Raw genomic sequence first — 19,886 nt, forward strand, 5'->3', positions numbered from 1 at the left:
CAGTCGGCCTGTTCTGCTCCCCACTCTATCTCTGGTGAATCCTCTCACCACCCTGCACTTCTGGCCTATACCCAGTTCTGTATGCATAAATAAATAAATCTTTAAAAAAAATAATGGAAGATGATTTTTTTGTATTTGAAATAAGTACTTTCAAAGACCAAACTCTCAAAGAGGGAGGTGGGAGGCCCAGCTCTGATTGTAATGCTGGTTGCAATTGCTAGTGGAGAGTTTATAGCACTAGTTTTTATTGGTATTGTTTTTGATAACTCAATTATATCATATATTTTGAACAATCTCACCTAACTCTCCCTTAGCACCTGCTATTTTTGAGAAATGTAACAGAATGTGAGGTTTCCAGAAGGACTGAGATAAAGTAGAATTGTCCATAGATAGACATCTTTATTAAAATTTTCAAATTTGAATATACATATGAGAATTACCTAAAGATTCATTAAAAATTCATATTCTTAGCGTCCACCCCCATAATCTGAATATATATGTCGGCCAAAGGAGCTATACTATCCAGGTCTACCAGATGTCTCCAAGACTTGACCTACAGCAACACTATAGCAGTGTCTATCAGTCTAGTCCACAGCGCCTTCTCCCAAGTGAGAAAGGAGCAGTAAAGAAGCCACAATCGAGTGCCAGAAGTTGTCTCCTTGGCAGTCCCACTCACCTTAATGGTGATGTGACCATGGATATTTTCCATTTCTCCCAGAACTGCTGCCATCAAGGAGGATTTCCCAGAGCCCACAGTGCCCATTACAGCCACCAGCTGACCTGGCATAACATCCAGGGTCACGCTGAAACAGAGAAATGTTTGAAGGACATGAGAAGAGTTACTCAGAATAAATCAAGCCACTTCTCAGACTCTCATGGGAAATTTGGCATTAGGAGATCTTCACTCTAGGTTAGAAAATTTGCCCTAGATAGACAAGATGCCAAAGTATTTATTTTATGATAATTATTATTTTTTCAATTCTGCTATATTAGAGTAATCCCTAATGTATGCAACTACCTAGAACTGTTATGCCAAGTGTGGTTCTTCTACTGGCAACCACTGTAGTAGCACTGAACCTGAGCTGAAGTTCTAATTTGGCCACTGCTGGGCTGTGTGACCCTAGCGGGTTCTTCTGGGCTTCCATGTCTAAATTAATGGGCTTGACTACAGTCACATTTCCTGAACTTGGCTAGTCACTCAGAATTAGCCACTTGAAGGAGCACTTACTGGAGGCAGATTCCTGTCCCTTTCCCTGGAGACTTGGCAGTGTATGGCTGTGGAGGATTCATGCTGGGCTGAACTCCTGGAAATTCTGTGTGTTCGTCCTATTATTTGAGTCTCTGGAAATTAGGATCATCAGACTTGTTTACCATCTTTCTGAACCTGCATATCAAGATGAACTCCTTCCAGACTTACACTAGCAAACAGGGGTCTGTGTCTAGTCATCTCTGCAAAGGGAGGCTTTCAGGTTGGGAGGGACTAATGAAGGGTCTTCTTCTCTAGGGGACATATTTTGGGGGAAACTCCAGGATTCTTGTTCCTACAGTCTCCGGTAAAGACTGTAGGAACAGGAGAGAAGGGTGGGAAGTCCCTGTACAGCAAATACTGCAAGGGGGTCCTGGTTGTGAAGAAAGATCCAGCCTGCTCAGCTCCCCATTGTGTGGTGTGGGCTGTAGACAGCCGGTGAGCTGCATGCTGTTAAATTCAGAGGCACGACAAGAAGGGGTTGACTTAGGCAGAGCTGGTAGTCTGCAGAGTGGGGTGTAGGAACAGACTATTTATACATAAAACTTCAGACTGAAGTTGAATCTTTAAAAGGTAGCTCTTCTGCCATCCCTGATGGTGCAACAGGTTAAAGCACAGCACTATGAAGCTATCACTGCTATTGCAGCACAAGCTCAATCCCGGCGAGGTAGGTGATCCACATGGTGCAGCAGACCTCTCCTGAACTGCCTGCTGCTCCCCTCAGCAGTGTACTTCATCAGTCCACCTGTTCTGTGCCCCACTCTGTCTCTGGTGAATACTCTCTCACACACCCCCTCATCTCTGACCTGTACCCCAGTTCTATATGCATAAATAAATAAATAAGTAATTTTTTTAAGGCAGCTCATAAGTATTCTGGAGAAAGAAGTCAGATCCCAAGATTCTTGATGATTATTCTTAAACTCTTAAGTTCATTTATTGAAATGAGCTTCAATTGAGTTTACGTTCTAATGCGTATCTTCTCCCACATCCCAAGACTGAGGCCACTGCCAATCCCACAATGCTTCCACCCTCGACCTGGAGGACAAGTATGTTTCTGGGTCCCCCCCTGCAGGCGCACCATCCAGGGCAGGAAGGAAGGAGGCAGCAGACGAGTTGCAGACAGAGGACAGTCAGACCTTTGCCAGCAGCTCAAGTAGTCTGCAAGTAGCTAATGGAACTTGTGCACACAGCTCACTCCCCATGCACTATCTGTCACAAGGAATTTTCCAATAACAGGACTTGTTCAAGGGCAGGATGTCCTAAAGGAACTCTGCAGAGTCTGTGGACTCCACCCCCTACTCCAGCTTTCTGGACACTACCCCCTACTCCAGCAGCTCCCAGCAGTACCAGGGAGAGAACTGCAAGGAGCCAAAGGCGGAGCTAGCAGGAATTCTGGGACATTTGGGGGATAAATAGGGCATGATTGCATCTCTTGGGTGCTCTCTGTCGCTCAGGAAGCAGCTCTCCTGACCCGTGACTCTGTGTGTTCAGTCAGCCTAGCCGTAAGGTATTCCAGTGACTTTGTATTCCGCTTTCTTTCCCTGGGTTGTTTCCTATTCCTTTGACCTTTTGTAAATAAACCCATTATTGACCCTTTTGTGTGTACCTGCAGTATAACTGAATTGTGAGTGCATAGGTGATGTCCCACTGACAGGTGGCCCAGTCCACTCTGGGCTACCCTATAACAGACTGACAAAGAGGACTGATGTAACGGGATGGGAAAGAGGCAACTTACTCTCGAATTGTAGCTTCTGAATCCAGATCCCAGGAAAAGGAGGCTTCGGAAAACTGCACAGCTTTGTCTGTTAAGGAAAAGGCCACTCATTGGTCAGAGGGAGCTCCCATGATTTGCCTCTTCTCAGGCCTCATATGTCCCTCTCTGCAGCCTCTAGCAGACCCCGGGGCCCCTAATGTCAGGTGCTGTCACCTGTGCTACAGAAGTTGCCTGCCTGGGAGTCATTTTTGATTCAGGTATCCCACACCTGATGGCAGCCTGGATTCCTGCCCTATTTATTTCCAGGCTTTCTGTTGCTGCGTGTCTTGGTATAAATTCTACCTCCACATATAAGCCCATCCTCTCCTTCCCTGGATTCCAGACCCACTGCTCCTCTGGCTGTGGATTTCCCCACACCTTGAACTTCCAGAGCCAGCACATTCCATTCTCCAATCAACCTTCCCAGTTCCACTGTTTGGCTCCATCCTGACTTCTTTCTAGAGCCTTGCAGGATTCCCTCTTACCCACAGAGGAGCCATCCTGGTCCAGCTCACCTCCTAGCTCTGCCTTCTAATCGGCCTGACACTGCTGAGCTCTTGACCATTAAATATTCAGGGCAGCGCTGTCAATGACTTTGGGCAGCAGCTTTGGGAAGCCCACCTACCAGAATGGAGATCATGTCGAATGGCAGATGTGTCCAGATCATCCCCTCCCAAGTACTTCTCTAAGCGTTCTGTGGAAACGCTGGCCTACACGGACACAAACAAACATCCCAATAACAAAAACAAACAAGCAAAGGATTTGGATTGTGTTATCTGCCTTGGATATGGAAGCATATAGGCAACCCACCTGGCTCTTTGCCCATAGTTTGCCATTTTCTGTGGCTGTTCTGTCCTGACCTCACCACAGACTGAGTCTCCCCTCACCCCCAGGAGGCACCCCACTCTGGTCAGAAGGAAATCAAGATGCTCTGCATTACCTGCTCAGAAAACTTGGGGTAGGGGCCAACTCTATTGTTCTCTCGCCAATCTTTGGGTTTAAGGCCAGACACTGGCTTCTGCCTTTCTCTTAGACCAAAGCCCAACGTCTCTCTGGTTCAGGTGGCTGGATCTTCGGCGAGCTTTCCTTTAACTGACTCCATACTCGGATGACCCACCCAGTATCCTGACCAAGTGACTGCCAGGACCCTCTGGTCACAGCTCCACAGGGACCTAGCGCGTCTGCACAGAGCCGCAAGATCCGGCTGACCCAAGTCTTTGCAGACCGTGGTCCTCCTGGGCACCAGCACTGGGAGGACCCCCTGGAGCTTTCACGAGGCGTCTCTCTTCCCGGGAGGCTGAACAGCATCGTTCCTCATCCGCCCCCAGGTTCTGAGGAAGCAGCAGGCTCTGGGCCTTGTTCTTGCAGACAGCACAACTGCAGGCTGTAAGACTGATTGGCTGCTGTGTGGATCTGCTCCCACAAAGCACCATGGCCCTGCTACCTTGTCATCAGCCCTGACTGCATGGTCCTCAGTGCCTTGCAAGACTGGAGCAGACACCTGGGCTACCTTGCTCTTGTGATCTGTGTGAGGTGGTTTGAATCTAAAAAGAGGATGTTGTTTCTTTACCAGTCAAGTCACTCAGCCTTTCCTAACAGCCTCCAGGACAGGGAGGCTTAGTCCTGAATCCCCGTTCTTCCTCTGGCCTGAGGGGTCTGAATCGGCCACCCCAGCTACCCCGGGATGATGCAGACCCAGATTGCCATGCTCCCTCAGCACAGCTGCCTCATCCATCGGCCCCGTCCTGTGACCTCCCTCCTGGGGCCCGTAATCTGGTCCCCTCAGCATGAATTTGCTCCTTTTTCAGGTCTCAAGCACTCCTTTGTCCCAGGCAAGGCTTCCTGCAGACCAAACTCATTTTCTGGCATCCAGGGACTTGCCAATTGCATTAGTTTTGGCACCACAAGGCTTCACGCAAAAGGAGGGTTCCCCCTACCCTTTGAGTTATATTTCTCTAGTGCTATATAAAAACCTCAAGAGTCTTGGGAAATATCAAGGACACATTCCAGGTACTGGGGTTAATCATCATAATCTCAGTAAACACTTTTATCAGCTTTGCCTCCCTGTGAGGTAGAAGAGATTGGTAGGATCATCCTCACTTAACAGATAAGCTGAGATTTTGCTAGATCAAGTCATTGTTCTCCAGAGACCAAACAAATCTCTCTAATTGAGAGTTCCCCAGCAGAAAGTAGAAATGCATTGTAATAGGCCAGTCTTCTGGAACCTAAGCATTAGTCAGCTGCCAGGGAGAGCTGCTACCTACCTGGAGCAAGGACGAGATTACCATGGGGAGCATGCTTAGGGGGAAGCGCAGGATATTGAAGAGGGTGATGGAAGTGAAGGCTTTCTCTGCATCCAAGACATTATTGCTATCCACCAGGACATAAACTGAGAACGTGATCACAGACACCTGGCAGAGCAAGACATGAGGAATTTATTGCTAAAAGGGCTCAAGCAGCTATGTGAAGAAGAAGGCCTCTTCTAGATGTCTTTCTTGGGAACCCAGTAGATCGGAGTTGAGGGAGTCTTTGTGATTATCCCAACAACTTCAAGTTACAGATGAGAAAACTGAGCCCAGAGGAAAAATGTCTTGCCCAAGGTCACAAGGTCAATTGCTAACCCAGAGCTTGGGTCTCCTGGCTCCTCTACTAATGCTCCCTTTGCAGCAAATCCTCCCTGCTCCTTCCCCCCACCCCAAAGATAGACGCTCTCCTATTCAGACAACTCCCAGATGCCACATTCATGCTGAATGTCCCGAAAAGTCCCTCTGCACTGTCATATCAACAAATTGTACATGGTGGCAAACTAGAGTGGGAACACGAAGTAGGAATAGCAGCTTGGGGAGCTGAAGAGGGGGGCGGCATTCCCAGGGTTTGGGGGACAGGCTTAGAGGTGCTGGGAAGTCCATTGAGAAGAGGCCTTCCTCTTCAGGAAGCCGACCCAACCTCACGGCAGTCACTCACCAGAACAGGAGTTAAGTATAAGAGAAACATGATCACAGATTGTATCTGCCCAAAACTCAGCAGGTTCTTGAGCTCTTTCTTCCGGATGTCGTGGACTTGGGTTTTGAATGATGGTTCCCAGGCAAAATATTTCAGGATCTGATATAGAGAAGAGCACAGCTTGCACCGCCCATACTGCTGACCTGTGGCAGCTCGCCCACCCATGGGACACACTCCCGCAAATTTGGAGAGTGAATATCAAGTCTACAAAGTGTGATTTTGGAAAGCTAGCATAGAATCGGGGCCCCCCACTATGTATGAAGTATTTTATATGCACTATCTGAACCTTTTTAGTAACCTCGACCAGAAGTCTCAGCCTGTCAGGAACTAAGGGTTGCCCTGGACTCTGGGCTTTCAGATCTAAGCTGCACAAACCCGGGAGAGCTTATTCTCTGCTTTTGCAGAATTACTATATCCATTTTAACAAAGAGACAAAAAAGCTGAGGATGCTAAGTAACTTCCTAAAGTTACTAACCTAGCAAATAGTTTGAGCTGAGGCTCAACCCCCTCCATCTTTTTATATTTTCACATTAGCAGAACAGGCACATCAGAGTTCTATGTGGAGCAATCACGGGGAGCTAAAAGGGGTACCTGTCTTATTTTCAGGGTGTGTGTGTGTATTAGAAAGAACTTATTAGTCACCTTTGGAGCATGAAATGCATCATTTTGAAAGCTAATAAACAGAAAGAAGCAAGCATGTATCCCACCTATGTTGTGCACTTTGTTTTCAGGTGACCTAGTTGATTGAACATCATTCTTCTTTATACGATTCCAGATAATCAGGGGCAGGGGACACACCACCGGCCCAAAAGCAGCAACCCACGACCCCCCCAGGGTTCGCCAGGCTGAGGCTCAAACCGCCACTGTCCCTGCACACACAGGCCCACCCACGCGTGACTTCTCACCTTAATTCCACTGAGAATCTCATTCATGATCTTTAAGCGTTTGTCTTTATTCTTCATATTATTTACCTGCCAAGAATAATAAAAACAAAACCAAAGCACACTTCATGTGAGAGGGTCCAGACACGGGCTGGGTCGCTGCAGCACTGGTGGCCGGCTCTTACAGGGCCCAGCGAGGGGATACCTCTCTCCCCGTCCCTGCCGCCCAGCCTGCCTCCAGTCCCTCTGCTGCCCCTTAAAGCTGCAAGCTCGCTTCTGCCCCACAGTCTAGGCCTGGCCTGTGCCTTCTTCCGAGGCTGCTCCCCCCTCACCCTTTCCATGGGCTTGTCCCTTCGCTGTCTGGCTTGCGTGTTCTCAGCTCAGCTCCAGTGGGCCTCCTCACAGAGGCTTTGTGGACCACAAAATGTAGGGCAACCACCAAGCCCTCACTATTGCCCCTTCTCTGCAGGGATTTATCATGGCCTGATGTTTTTCTTCTTTCTTTTGTCTGTAGCTGACTCTCCTCCTCAAGCACATGTAAGGTCCACAACAGAAGAGCCATATCTAATTTGCTGCTATGTTCCCAGAAAAGTAGGATGTACAGTAATCATTTTAAAAAGAATTGCTTGTAAATAAAGAAACGCAAACTAAGTAAATGAACATGTCCCGCGCCTCTCAACCCCACCCTATGGTTTCTGGCAGAGCTAAGGATTCCACATGCGGCAGGACTGACTGTGGAATTTAGGCTTGATGTTTGGGTCACTCATGTGACTGTTCCGCGTGGCTGTTTTGAGTTGTTATGAGGGAGAAGTGGGCCTATCATCACTGTTCTCAGAGCAGCCCAGCAGAACAGGTGCAAGAATTATTCACAGGTCCCTCTCTCCCTCTCCACTCACACATTTCCCTCTAACATGAATGAAGATGGATTACATAAACCCCAAGAGAGGTTAGAAGACAAAAAGGGGAATGAAAGCCAGATTCATTTGGGGTGGTGGGAAGGCCTCCGCCAACTTTATCTTATCCAAATTCCCATCAAGAGTTAAAATAGAAATCTGCTTGTTCTGCTCCACATTCTGTCTCTGGTGAATCCTCTCAATCCCCTGTCCCTCTGGCCTACACCCCAGTTCTTACACAAACAAATAAATAAATACATAAATCCTTTAAAAAAGAGTTAGAGCAAGCAAAAGACTTAAGACTTGGGAGGTTTATAAAGATCCATCCCAGGTGATACCCCTTTTTTACCTGAGTAGCCCTGTTCTTGGTGACAAGTATTCCATTAATGGGGATTAGGAGGACCATAATCCCAACTCCGGCTAACACTGAGGGCCCCAACTCTGTCCACAGGAAGTAGATGGACAAGGTGATTTGTAGAACATTTGACCATATTAAGTGGAGGAAGCTGGTCACATCCATGAGCTTCTGGGCATCCACAGACATGAGGTTCACTGTTTCTCCAATGGTGTACTGCTTCCTGGCCTGGTTGGAGAGGGTCAGCGCCTAGAGAAAAAGACTGGGATTGGAGCCCACAGACCAGGTCAAGGATACTGGGGGTCAGAAGGGAAACTCAGAAGTGAGAACACAGGAGGGGGGTGGAGGCCACAGGGACACAAACTCCCGAGAAACAGTTTCGTTGCCTCCACGTCTTGCAGAACTTGATCCCTCTTTCCTGTTATCCCCCCTTGCCCACCCACACCCATCCCCTCTTTACTCAGAAAGCACTAGTGTGTGCTTTAGTGTCAATATAGCCAGAAGAGGGCTTCCCTGAGTCCACGCTGGGTGAGAGAACCGTTCTGTGTATCCCATAACATCCTGTGCCCACCACCATCATGTTCCTCACAGTGAACTGTAACAGACTAGCGTTTCCATTTCTCTACCAGATATAAGCTCTGGAGAACATGGCCACCTTTGTCCCTTTCCCCACTGAATATGTGGCACACAGCAGAACTCAAATACTGCTGAAGGAGGGAGAGTTGTGCATTGATCTGGGCCTCTAGGCTTTTGTTGCAGCAATGTTATTTGGAGTCATACTCTTATGAGGAGGTTCCCAACAAGGACAGAGATTTAAGATGGAGCAGACAGCTTTAGCTCCGGGCATCTGAAGTACAATGACTTGCTTACTATTGGGAGTTTGTAGTCAGTGTTTAGATGCCTGACTCTTGCAGTGGGGTCTCTTCAGTTCTCAGGTTAGATCAGAAGGCTGATGTCCACAGACCCGTCACTGACATGTGCCTCAGCTGAGGTTCTGAGGGAGGGGGGCTGAAAGCAGCCTGTGCTGTGCCCCCCCCCCACCGCCCCAGCCTCCGCTGGTGTGGACTGCACCCCCAGAGCACAGCCTTATTCTACAGCATCGGTGTCATCTCATTGCACCAATACATTCTTTTCAAAAACATACCAGAATCCTTGATTGTGTAGTAAAAAGAGGGAAATTTCCAAACATGATAGGTCACAAAGGTTTTGTGGAAACCTAGGGCTTCCCTTTTGTATAGAAAGCAACAGCAACAAAAAACAAGCATATCTAATAGTGCTTCCAAGTTAATCACTCTTCTTTTCTCAATAAATCCCAACAAGGTTGAAGAGTCCTTGACTCAGTACAAATAGCCTTTGTCTGGGGCTATGTCCGGCCTATTTTAATGCCTATGGGCATTAAAATGATGTAGGCCTTATTTCTCTGCAAATAGGGACACTTGCTGCACTTAATTTACAGGGCTATGAGTTGATAATTCATGTGAAAAAATGTTTCATAACATTTCATAAATAAAGCATTGCTCAGACATTCAAAATTACTCATTTTTAAATTCCTTGCAGAGGCAACAGCTATTTCGATGAAGGCCTCAGCAAAGATCCTATCTGCACACTCTGGATTAGAATGGTTATAAAGCCTGGACTATCTTCAGAATGAAAATCACGTGAGTGAACCCTCACAACTGTGAAAATGTAGGTTGGTAGTTCCAGGCAGCTGTTTGTGACCTCATATCCTGCAAACGGGCAGAAATCCAATTATCTCCAGGAGGAATAAGAGGCTTAAAAATTAATTTGGGGGAAGGGAAATCCCAGCCTGAGAGCAGTTAGGAGTTCAAAGGACTTGACCAGACTTTTGATCTAAAGGTAATTGGGCGACCTCTCTGTTAATGATATGGCAATATTTACTGAGGAAACAAAGGCACGCTGGCATTGCAGGGGAAGCCAGGGGAAGCAGGCACCGTGGCAGACAGGTCAGGACAAGGCTGCTGAGCGGTGGAAGAAAAGGAAAAAAAGGCAACCGCAGGACTTGCTTGCCACTCACCGGCCCGCCCTGCCTGCGGGCACATTCCCCGCAGGCTGAGCATCTGTCTATTCTGCTTTCAATTTTCTTCCATTTACCATATTAAAAATTTGAGATATGATTGAGGGTTGCCTTTCTTTGGAGACAGAATGAGACTTGCCTTGGTGTCTAGGATATGAGGGAAACACAATGAAGTGGCACCCTAAAACAAGGCATCAGGGCTCTCTCCCTGGTGGCGCAGCAGGTGAAAGCACAGCACTAAGAAGCTAAAGCCACTTCCCCATGAGTTCAATCCCTGCCGGCCCCAGAGCTGACCCACATGATGTGGCAGACCTCTCCTGACCCACCAACTGCTCCCCTCAGCAGTGTACTTCGTCAGTCGGCCTGTTCTGCTCCCCAACCTCTGGTGAATCCTCTCACTACCCCTGCACCTCTGGCCTGTACCCCAGTTCTGTGTGCATAAATAAATAAATCTTAAAAAAAAAAAAAAAAAAACAAGCCATCAGAGGGAGACCAAAAGTCTCATCTTGAGGAACTGGAAGAGCTGCCGCATCTGTGGAGCTCAGTGACCGCAGCAAATGTATTTATTTACATGTTGAGAAGAGGAGTCTGAGCAGGGGCTGAGCAGCCACGAGAGACTAGAAAAAGCTGCTCTGCTGCAATGGGCATGCAGAGGTGGAGCATTCTAGAACACAGAAAAGTGGTAACACATGAATATGCCAGGTCTTCTGTATCCAGTTTCATCTGACATTTGGTGGGAATGTTGGTGGTTTTGCAAGTCTGCCCTAAGCCAGCTTCTTTTCTGACCTCACATTCTTCCCCAAGCTATTCTTAACCTGGTTTCAAGAGGCAGGAATAGAGGGACAGGTGTATAAACCTTTGAAGCTGAAAGGAAGGTCCTGGCAGCAGAATGAGAAGGCCGTATGCTTAATGAGAATCAAGCGTTAGAGTCAACCATCATTTCCATCCTACTTTCCTCTAACCTTGAAATCAAAGCTCACATTCACAAGGGGACTATTTTTGGTGACACTGACAGAGTCCTCATACCTTCTTATACAGAGAAGCCAGGATGGTGGTCCGAACATTGGCACCAAGCATGAAGCACAGCTGAAAGTAGCTCTGAAGGCAGAGAGACTGGATGAGGGCCACGGCGAAGAAGAGGATTGAATAGAGGTATCCCGTCCACAGGTAGGTGTCATGGTCATTTGCGAAGGAGATCAGCAATCTGCCGGAGCAAGACGTAGTGAGTGGCGCTTCCTGAGCTCCTGAGGAGCTGCCAGCTCCCAGCCCTCACCCTGCAGGTAACAAAGGGGACCAGCCCGATGCCTCTGAGAAACCTTGCCTTTGCCTGGAGATGGGCAAGGGCCAAGGGCTGATGACCCAGGCTGTGGGAAGGTATAATGAAAGAAACACTCCACACAGCCGATGCCGTGTTTTGGCTCTGTCTCCTTCCACCCCCTCCTAAAAGGGGCTTTGTCTATGGTGATGGCACATGGCTGATTTGATGATGGGAAACCCAAGGGGATTGCAACTGAGATGGAAAAATGCACAAAAATATGTAAAAATAAACTATTCTATATATTAAAAAACAAAAAAAAACAGGGAGGGCGCTTTGTGGTCAATCAGCTCCTGAAGACGACTTAGAATGTGTATCCGGCCTAGTTAGGAAGACTTCCCTGGGAGACTTTCCTCCCAGAGATCGCCGCACACTGTGCTGACTTGAGGTTAACCCGAACCTCCCCTGGATACCGTGATGTGGTGAGGTTACAGACACTAGTGCTGCCCGGTTCCTGCGTGCGGCTCAGCTCACAGCAGCAACGTGGGACAAGAACAAGGCCCTCACAAGCCTCTGGTCTCTTATGGGGGGCAGGGGGGATGTAGAAAAGAGGAAAGCTAATGGACATATCCCCTTAGATCTGGAAACCACCTGTGGTTTTCATGGACACAGTGCTGAAAGGTGAAAGAAATTTATGAGCATTCAGAAATTGTGATTCTAAGCTCCTGCTGTGTACACCAGAGGGAAAGAGGAGAGAGGCGAGGGAGGGCTGGGACTCACTTCAGCAGCTGAGGATTCAGAAACATGAAGATATCGTGCACGAGCTTCAGCAGAAACGATTTCAGGAGGGTGACGTAGAAGGTTTTGAAGAGGGCCTTGACCAGCCAGGACTTGGGATAGTCTTTGGTGGTCTCAGAATTCTTCTTTTTCTTTTTAGTTTCTTCCTAGGTACAAACCCAAACAACAACGGTGGCAGGCTGTGTGATGCGAGAGTCTGTCCTGCACTGAGTAGCTCCGAGACTTAGCCCTTGGCCTGCTGCTTTCTCTGCACAGGGTCTGTCTTGTCACCCCTGGCTGGTGACCATCCCTGTCCCCCTACGGTGGCCCTTACTCCTGTGTGATGGGCGTGGCTTGGCATAGAGAGATCTGTGATGACAGCTGGACTCCTTTCTTCGTTTGGTTCTCTGCTGACACGTGACCTCTAGGGTATCTTCTGTCATCCTAAAGTGGACTTCACTCCGAATACATGAACGTGTATTACTCTCCTAACAGCTCCTATAACTCTCAAAGAGTAACCTATGAATCTGGTGTCAACTTCCTTTACTAGTTGTCTAAGGATAAGAACTCTTAGGCTGTTCCTTGTACCCAGGGCCCAGATGTTCTCTGACATACAGTGACACTCAATAAATATTCTTGAGTGAATAAATGAAATAAGAGCTGATACTGAGTCCCACAAAATAATAATCGAGCCTACAGATCAATTTATTTTCTTTTCCTATTTTTTAGAATATCCTATTATAGAAAACCCAAAAGGAGAGAATCACATATTATATATCCATGTACCCAGAATCAAGATATTATTGGTATTATAAATACTATGAATAATAGAAAATGCACTGTAGAAAGTGCTTTAAACATAATAAAAGAATTGCGAGGACACTGAAGTGCTCTTGCCAAGACACACAGCACATTCACACAGAGACTCATAGGAAATTTACCAGGACAAGGACATCTTGGCTTTGGCTCTGGTTCTTGTTCAAGCCATGCAGCCTGGCTCCAGAGTCCTGCTGGGCCTTCTTTTGCTGCCGACCCTGGAGCGCCTTCCGGGCCTTCTGCAGCTCTCTCGCCATGTGTGGTTCAAACTTGCTGAACAGTGTCTTGGCTTTAATGTCTTTGTCAACCTCCCCGACATCTTCCAGTGTTAAAGGATGCTTGTAGCCTTTCAGAATGGTGCTAGAACAAGAGTGACCCCCAGGCTGAGACCATCCATGCTGGGTCACAGGCTGTATTCTAGCCTCTACCAGACTTGCACCCCAGTTCTGGGAGAGAAGAATGGGACTTCTCCCTTGTCTCACGACCTCATTTCTTGACTCTCTGATAGAGGAGTGTGGAGAGCAGAAAAGGGAGCAGCTGGGGTGACGGGAAGTAAGAGGAGAATTGGCAGTCAAGGTGCATTACTGCATTAGGAGGCAAAAGAGCTTCCCTCCCCTGCTCCTTCCTCCTCAAGCACTGGGTGAACCTTTGCTATGTGGGGGCCTGCAGGAGGCTTCACCACACCCTCAGGGAGCTGATCAGGCTGCCTCTATACTGTCTTCCAGATCAAGGCTCCCCAAGCAGGGGTGTTAGCCCATGGATGGAAAATCAATTACATCTTTAGTTTTACTGGCTTCCACCTAAAATCCAGCCTTTCCTTCTAAAATGAGTGTCGATAACCTGTCACAGTGACAAAAGGAGAACCTCGTCCTTTGCCACCAGGACACACCACGGACCTTTCCGCAGCTTGTTTGTGCTCATTACAACCTGGAGGTTACTAGACCCACACCTGCGTCTAATGCATCAGGGGAGAAGCACTTGCATGATCACATCACAGATTTTTTTTAAATGTTTTTAAAGGTATTGAAAATTTAGGTAACTATATTTCAATACATTTGTGTCTCTCTATAATCCTGGCAAGGCCCATGGAATTGCAAAAGCCAGAGGCCTGCTCCAGATCCTCTAGCAGCCCCGGCCTGTTATTTCAACCTTTCCCTTCCAGTCTGCACCACACTGCCTGCCCCAATCTCCTTTTTCTGCCCTACTGCCTCCTTGGCCTGATGCCCTTTCTTTTCTCCATAAGCCCCCAGCTCAAAAGAATAAACGCCCTTCACACTCTCTTCAGCATTCCCAATCTGCCTAAGGAAACGACTGAACCACAAGATCTATAAGCCTTAACTCTCTCTGACTCTGCCTAAGTAGAGTAGAAATGCAGGCCACAAAGGCTTTTTTTTTTTTAGTTAATATTTCCATCCTTTTCAGCAGAGTGAGGGGTAGGGATATAAATGAGCTTTGGCTTGGCATTTCCTACCTGTCATACCAGCTGAAGGTGATGGTGCTCAGAAACGAAGCTGTGGATGCCAGATCCTGCAAGACACAAGAATCCCGAAATGACATTAACTGGAAACAGAAACTCTATATGGGACTTTAACATCAGTCACTGATTTTTCTAAAGATGATGCAGAAACTAGGTGTGGTGCTCACATGGGCTGGTCAACATTCCTATTTGGAGACTCTAAGGTAACAGGTAGGATACAACTAGTGACATTGGGCACGGATGGATGGACTCTGTGCTGAAGACTGGTGAGCCCCTGTCCAAGTCACTATTTCTGAACTCTCACCCCTTCTTTCCCTGAGGTCATGACCTGATCTACAGTATATCCTGGGGGATCTCCGAGAGACCCAGAAATCTCGTTATTCTTGTCAAGATACCATTCAGGGCCCTTCCTGGTGGCACAGCAGGTTAAAGCACTGCGCTAAGAAGCTTAAGCCAATTCCGCATGAGTTCGATCCCCGCCTGCCCCGGAGGAGATCCACATGGCGCGGCAGACCTCTCCTGACCCGCCCGCTGCTCCCCTCAGCAGTGTACTTCATTGATCTGCCTGTTCTGCTCCCCACTCTGTCTCTGGTGAGTCCTCTCACCCTCTGCATCTCTGGCCTGTACCCCGGTTCTGTATGAATAAATAAATAAATCTTAAAAAAATAACTTTATAAAAAAAAGATACCATTCAAATAAATAATCTAGGAGGTAGGCACAGACATATTTAGTCTCACATTTGATGAATTGTCTTTTTCTGAAAATGCTGAAAGGATCAGGACCAGGAGCTGGAGTCCATAGCAGGCGAAGTAGAGGCAGGAGTAGACCAGATTCGAGTTGCTGTCCTAAGTGGGGCAAAGAGAAAATGAGCCTTTATCTGAGTTAAATCTACGTGAGTCTACTATGAAATCAACCAGCCACGGTTCTATCCTGGAGCTCAATTTATTTTATGCTGCTCACTCCAACTTAGAAGCTGCCAGCGATTTCTCCTGAGGCACCCCCTTTTTTCCTCCGTACCTTTAAGAGCATCCGAATCAGAGTCTGAAACTGGAAAGTGCCACAGAGTATGGAGAGAATCCAGAACAGGGACAGGAACCAAGAGTCCTTCTGCACACACCATCGCCGGCTATGTTGGATCACCAAGACCAGGAGCTAGGGGGAAATTCACAACAGGTGCCGGAAAATATTTTCACTAACCCAGGACAGGAAGCAAAAAAGGAGGAAGGGAACAAGGAAAGAACTGGGAGTCAGAGGAGGAAGTTGTTATAACAAATCTGCTGTTATCTAATGCTAAACTGTCAGTTTCCTCCCTGACACCACTCAACTCACCCTTTCGTGGCCTCTGTGTTTCCCTGGGACCCCCTTCTTCACCCCATCCCAACTTACCACCCCTGGGTAGGGAGTTAGCCAAGAATACAGAGGATCATTACTTGCATTTTTTTTTTAAATCAGCATCATGCTGTTTATTTAACAAGATGGACAAAACAAAGCAAACACTGGTCCCCAAGTTCAAATATATTTTTTGAAAATTTTTGAAATATCTATATAAGAGAACCATGCCATGGTTCAGTGTTAGGAACAGTGTTTTCAAAGGTCCTCTTAGGACATCATCTGCATTTTAATGGAGTTACTTTGGGAATTAGAAAAACCTTTTCAAAACTCAGAAAATTAACTTCAGCAGCTAGAAAATTTGTGGGTGGGGAAGGCAGATTCTCTTGTTTTAAGTGTAAACTGTCTGTATCGAGACTTCTAATGATATCAGACTAAGGAATTTTTAAAATCTTGCATTGTATCCTCTCACTTGGATATAATTATTCCCTAGCCCCAATGCTGGGTTACTAACCCACCTCGCTGAAAAAAATCCATGATGTGTAACATTTGCCTCTTTCCACGGCATAAAGACTTCCGCCAGAGGAGGCTTCAAGCTCCACTGAGGTCACTAAGCTCCCCAGGCCGGGCTAGGAAGAGGTTGTTAATCAGCACTCGGAGCTGGCTCCGGCTTTGGCGTGTAACGCGAACAACCAGCAAAAATATAACAAAGCAAAACCAAAAAGCCTCGAGCCAGACCGAGTGAGTTGAGGGCAGAAAACTGCCCTGGCCGCCTACCTGGCCTAGCGGGACAACGGCTTCTCGGTCCTAGAGGACCATAGCCGGCAGGGGCGCAGGCCCGGAGTGGCCAGACCTTCTGATTTTGCAAGAAAGTATGGAAATCCGAGCAAGTATGTGGCATCCTGCTCTTTTAAAATGATGGCAACGGAATTCATTGCTTTTATAACACTATATAAAGGTGTTCAGAGCCACGCTGGCCACAGGGACATAGGTTTCTGCCATCAAGTTTATTTATTTTTTTCCTTTTCTGAGGCAATGATGGTTTACGACACTGTACTAATTTAGGAGAATACGTCCACACCTCCTGAGATGTATGTCGCTACTGCACCAGCACCATCCAAGCACCCAGTCCTTCCCCCGAGACCCCTGAATCCTTGTGTCACCTCCATCCTGTGCCCCCACTCCCACCCCTTACACCTCTACAGTTCTACAGTCACACTTCTCGTGGCTTAGTTTTGTCCGTTTCTTTGTGTGATTGGCTTGTATGTTTCCTCTCTATTCCAGGTATTATGTCACCAGATTTATACAAACATCTAGAGACCCAGTGACCCATTGATTAGCCACCAATCAATTTAAAAACAATATCTACAGCATTTCGAAATTTACCTCAATAAACTAGACCTCTCTTATGACCCTTAGGAGGTGAGATATGCAGCCAGTAAAGTTAGCACTTACCCTAGAGAAAAGGCTCTATGAACTAGTGCTCAAAAGCAGAAGAAAAGTTAAATTTGCTTCAACTCATTACAACTAAGCTTTGCTTCACCATAGTTCCCTTGAACAAGTTACATGAAGCTGGACTTGATTTCCTTTCAAAAGATGACTATGAGTAGAGAGAAGAAAAAGAGAATTGACGCGGTAACGGGTCTTACCCATGTGCCCAGGTACAGGCTTGGATTGGTGTATCTAATGGCAGGGGCTGAGGCTGGTCCAGAGTCTTCTGTGAGCACAAGGGCCAGCTCAATGGCAGCCAGAATGAGAAGAAACCCAACAAGCACCTGAGAAGGGCAAAAGACCATTGTCAGGAGGGTATCATTCTCTTTTGCTGTTTACTTTAGTTTGTTTATTTCCTAAAGGTAAGGGAGTTTTGTGACAGTTCATATGATTTAGGAGCACAGGGTCACACCTCTTCTTCTGAGGGATGTGACCATACCATATACCGCCCGCCCCTGCAAAGCCCCACCAGCTCCCCTCAAACCCACTGGGTCCCCTCCCTCCTTGGAAGTAGTGAGTTACATGTTGGTCTTTAGGAATATCAGGAGTTAATATAGAGCAAGCTGGAGCCAACGCACACTCCCTATGGATGACGTGCCTACAAGCCAGCAGACCATCCCCCAAGCCAAGGAAAAGGCAAAGCTCTTGTTACAGACTTACATGTATTAAGCTGACAAAATTTGATTGGAAATACTTTAGAAATTGATTAAAAATATAACAATCTATATCAAAAAGCTCTAGTCTTTTTAAAAAGCAATCTTGGATCAGGGGCCATTTCAGAAGTGAGACATATCTGTCATTGCAACTTTATGTCACTTCAACTTATTTTCTGAGTCTGGAGAATTCCAAAGGCAAAGAATAGAATTCCACAAAGAAGTTGGGGGAAGAAAATCTTACTTTCCAGTGCTAACCTGTGTTGGTAGAGGAACAGGGGACTTGAAGTTCAAGTCAGCTACCAAAAGGGCCTCAGCAAAGGGAACCAAGCAAAAGAGAAGTGTGAGACAACAAAGTTTCCTTCAAATGGAAGGCAGCATAAAGAATGACAAGTATTCACCCAAGATGATTCCTGCATTGCCCTGGAAAATGCCACCAGCCAACCTGCTTCAATAGGACATTGTACCGGGAATTAGAACTTAAGGAGAGGACCTGCAAATATGCACATTGAAATCAAAAGGACATTCCTGGCACAGAAAGGAGGTCTGGAATCTGAAACAGTCAGAGAGAAAAGCAAAGAGGGGCAAGGGAAAATAGCTCTGGAAAGTTCCGAGGGAACGGATCCCCCCACAGTGGCTGTTTCCCCTGAAGAGTGGTGGGGGGGAAGGGGGGTGGTCCGTGAAGTCTACACTGTATTTGCCCAATGGACCAGAATTGCAGGTCTGGCCAGGAAAGTGGAGGAAGAAGCTCAGTCACCAGGAGAGCCGGACAATGGCAGGCATGTGTGACCCAGGGGACAAGTGTTGCTGCACACAGTGATGGGGTCCGTCTACAGCTCCGTGGGGTACAAGCCGGGTACTGGAGCAGCACGGCTGTGTGTGGAAATGTGTGCCCCCCGAACCAGGAAGACAATGTGCTGTGCCCCAAATGTGTCCAAAAGAATAGGGTACTGATGAAAAGCCTCCATGAGATGACAGTGCCAGGGAAAAGTCACAGGTGGTCAGTTAGTGATAAAAATAAATAAATAAATAAATAACTGCTGCCAGTTCCGGGGTGGGGCTGACACAGAACTGGGGCTGACACAGAACTGTTCTCTGGGCTCCGGCATGCTAAGTTTAATGACTTCAGTATTTTAAGTCAAAGTGAAAGATGCTAGTCTCTCTGCATTTCCCCCAACATACTCTTATGTATATCCAACCACCTTTTTCAGAGTTTTCTTAATAATCGGAGGCTTAATGTTTGTTTCTGGGATTTAAAAAAGGGTATTTTTTTGGTGTTTCTATTTGTAACTGTTCTGTATATTTCTACTGCTTAAAAATGTTTACGGTTACTTCCAAGTCATAACGCATAATATATTGCATTTAAAATGAGTATATGTAAATTCACTATATTGTATTTTAGAAGGCCATTTTCATTATATGCAGATTATTATGTTTTAACCAAAAAGCATGAAAAAGGCAATTAAAAAACAATAACTAACCAATGTAAATATGGGCATAGAATACAAATGAATAATTTTTTTAAAAAGAAACACAACAGGGCCCTCCCTGGTGGCGCAGTAGGTTAAAGCACAGCACAAAGAAGCTTAAGCCATTTCTGCATGAGCTCGATCCCCGCCTGCCCTGGAGGTGACCACATGGTGTGGCAGACCTCTCCTGACCTGCCCACTGCTCCCCTCAGTGGTGTACTTCGTTGATCTGCTTGTTCTGCTTCCCCTCTGTCTCTGGTGAATCCTCTCACCCTCCACATCTATGGCCTGTACCCCAGTTCTGTACGAATAAATAAATAAATCTTAAAAAAAAAAAAAAAGAAAGAAACACAACAGCTTGTAAACCTATGAAAAAGTGCTTGGCTTCACTAACAGTGGTGCAATTTCCAATTATGACATGCCATTTTTCACTTAACTGATTAGCAAATATCA

At 46.8% G+C, this 19,886-nt stretch overlaps 1 protein-coding gene across 1 annotated transcript in view; it reads right to left on the bottom strand.

Moving 5' to 3' along the window:
• Positions 1–19,886, bottom strand: part of ABCC2 (ATP-binding cassette, sub-family C (CFTR/MRP), member 2) — a 48,532-nt gene that overhangs the window by 20,297 nt on the left and 8,349 nt on the right. The window contains exons 3-16 of the mRNA XM_004680544.2: positions 17,470–17,595; positions 15,509–15,643; positions 15,229–15,336; positions 14,486–14,541; positions 13,140–13,374; positions 12,202–12,365; positions 11,193–11,370; positions 8,126–8,380; positions 6,908–6,973; positions 5,964–6,101; positions 5,264–5,410; positions 3,625–3,709; positions 2,982–3,048; positions 677–803 (exon numbers count right to left, since the gene is read on the bottom strand). Of these exons, the coding sequence (XP_004680601.2) occupies positions 677–803; positions 2,982–3,048; positions 3,625–3,709; positions 5,264–5,410; positions 5,964–6,101; positions 6,908–6,973; positions 8,126–8,380; positions 11,193–11,370; positions 12,202–12,365; positions 13,140–13,374; positions 14,486–14,541; positions 15,229–15,336; positions 15,509–15,643; positions 17,470–17,595 (1,887 nt within the window). The remainder of the gene's footprint in view (positions 1–676; positions 804–2,981; positions 3,049–3,624; positions 3,710–5,263; positions 5,411–5,963; positions 6,102–6,907; positions 6,974–8,125; positions 8,381–11,192; positions 11,371–12,201; positions 12,366–13,139; positions 13,375–14,485; positions 14,542–15,228; positions 15,337–15,508; positions 15,644–17,469; positions 17,596–19,886) is intronic.

The sequence above is a fragment of the Condylura cristata genome, unplaced genomic scaffold (assembly GCF_000260355.1).
Source record: "Condylura cristata isolate star-nosed mole 26May11 unplaced genomic scaffold, ConCri1.0 scaffold00011, whole genome shotgun sequence".
In the NCBI taxonomy this organism is placed as follows: domain Eukaryota; kingdom Metazoa; phylum Chordata; class Mammalia; order Eulipotyphla; family Talpidae; genus Condylura; species Condylura cristata.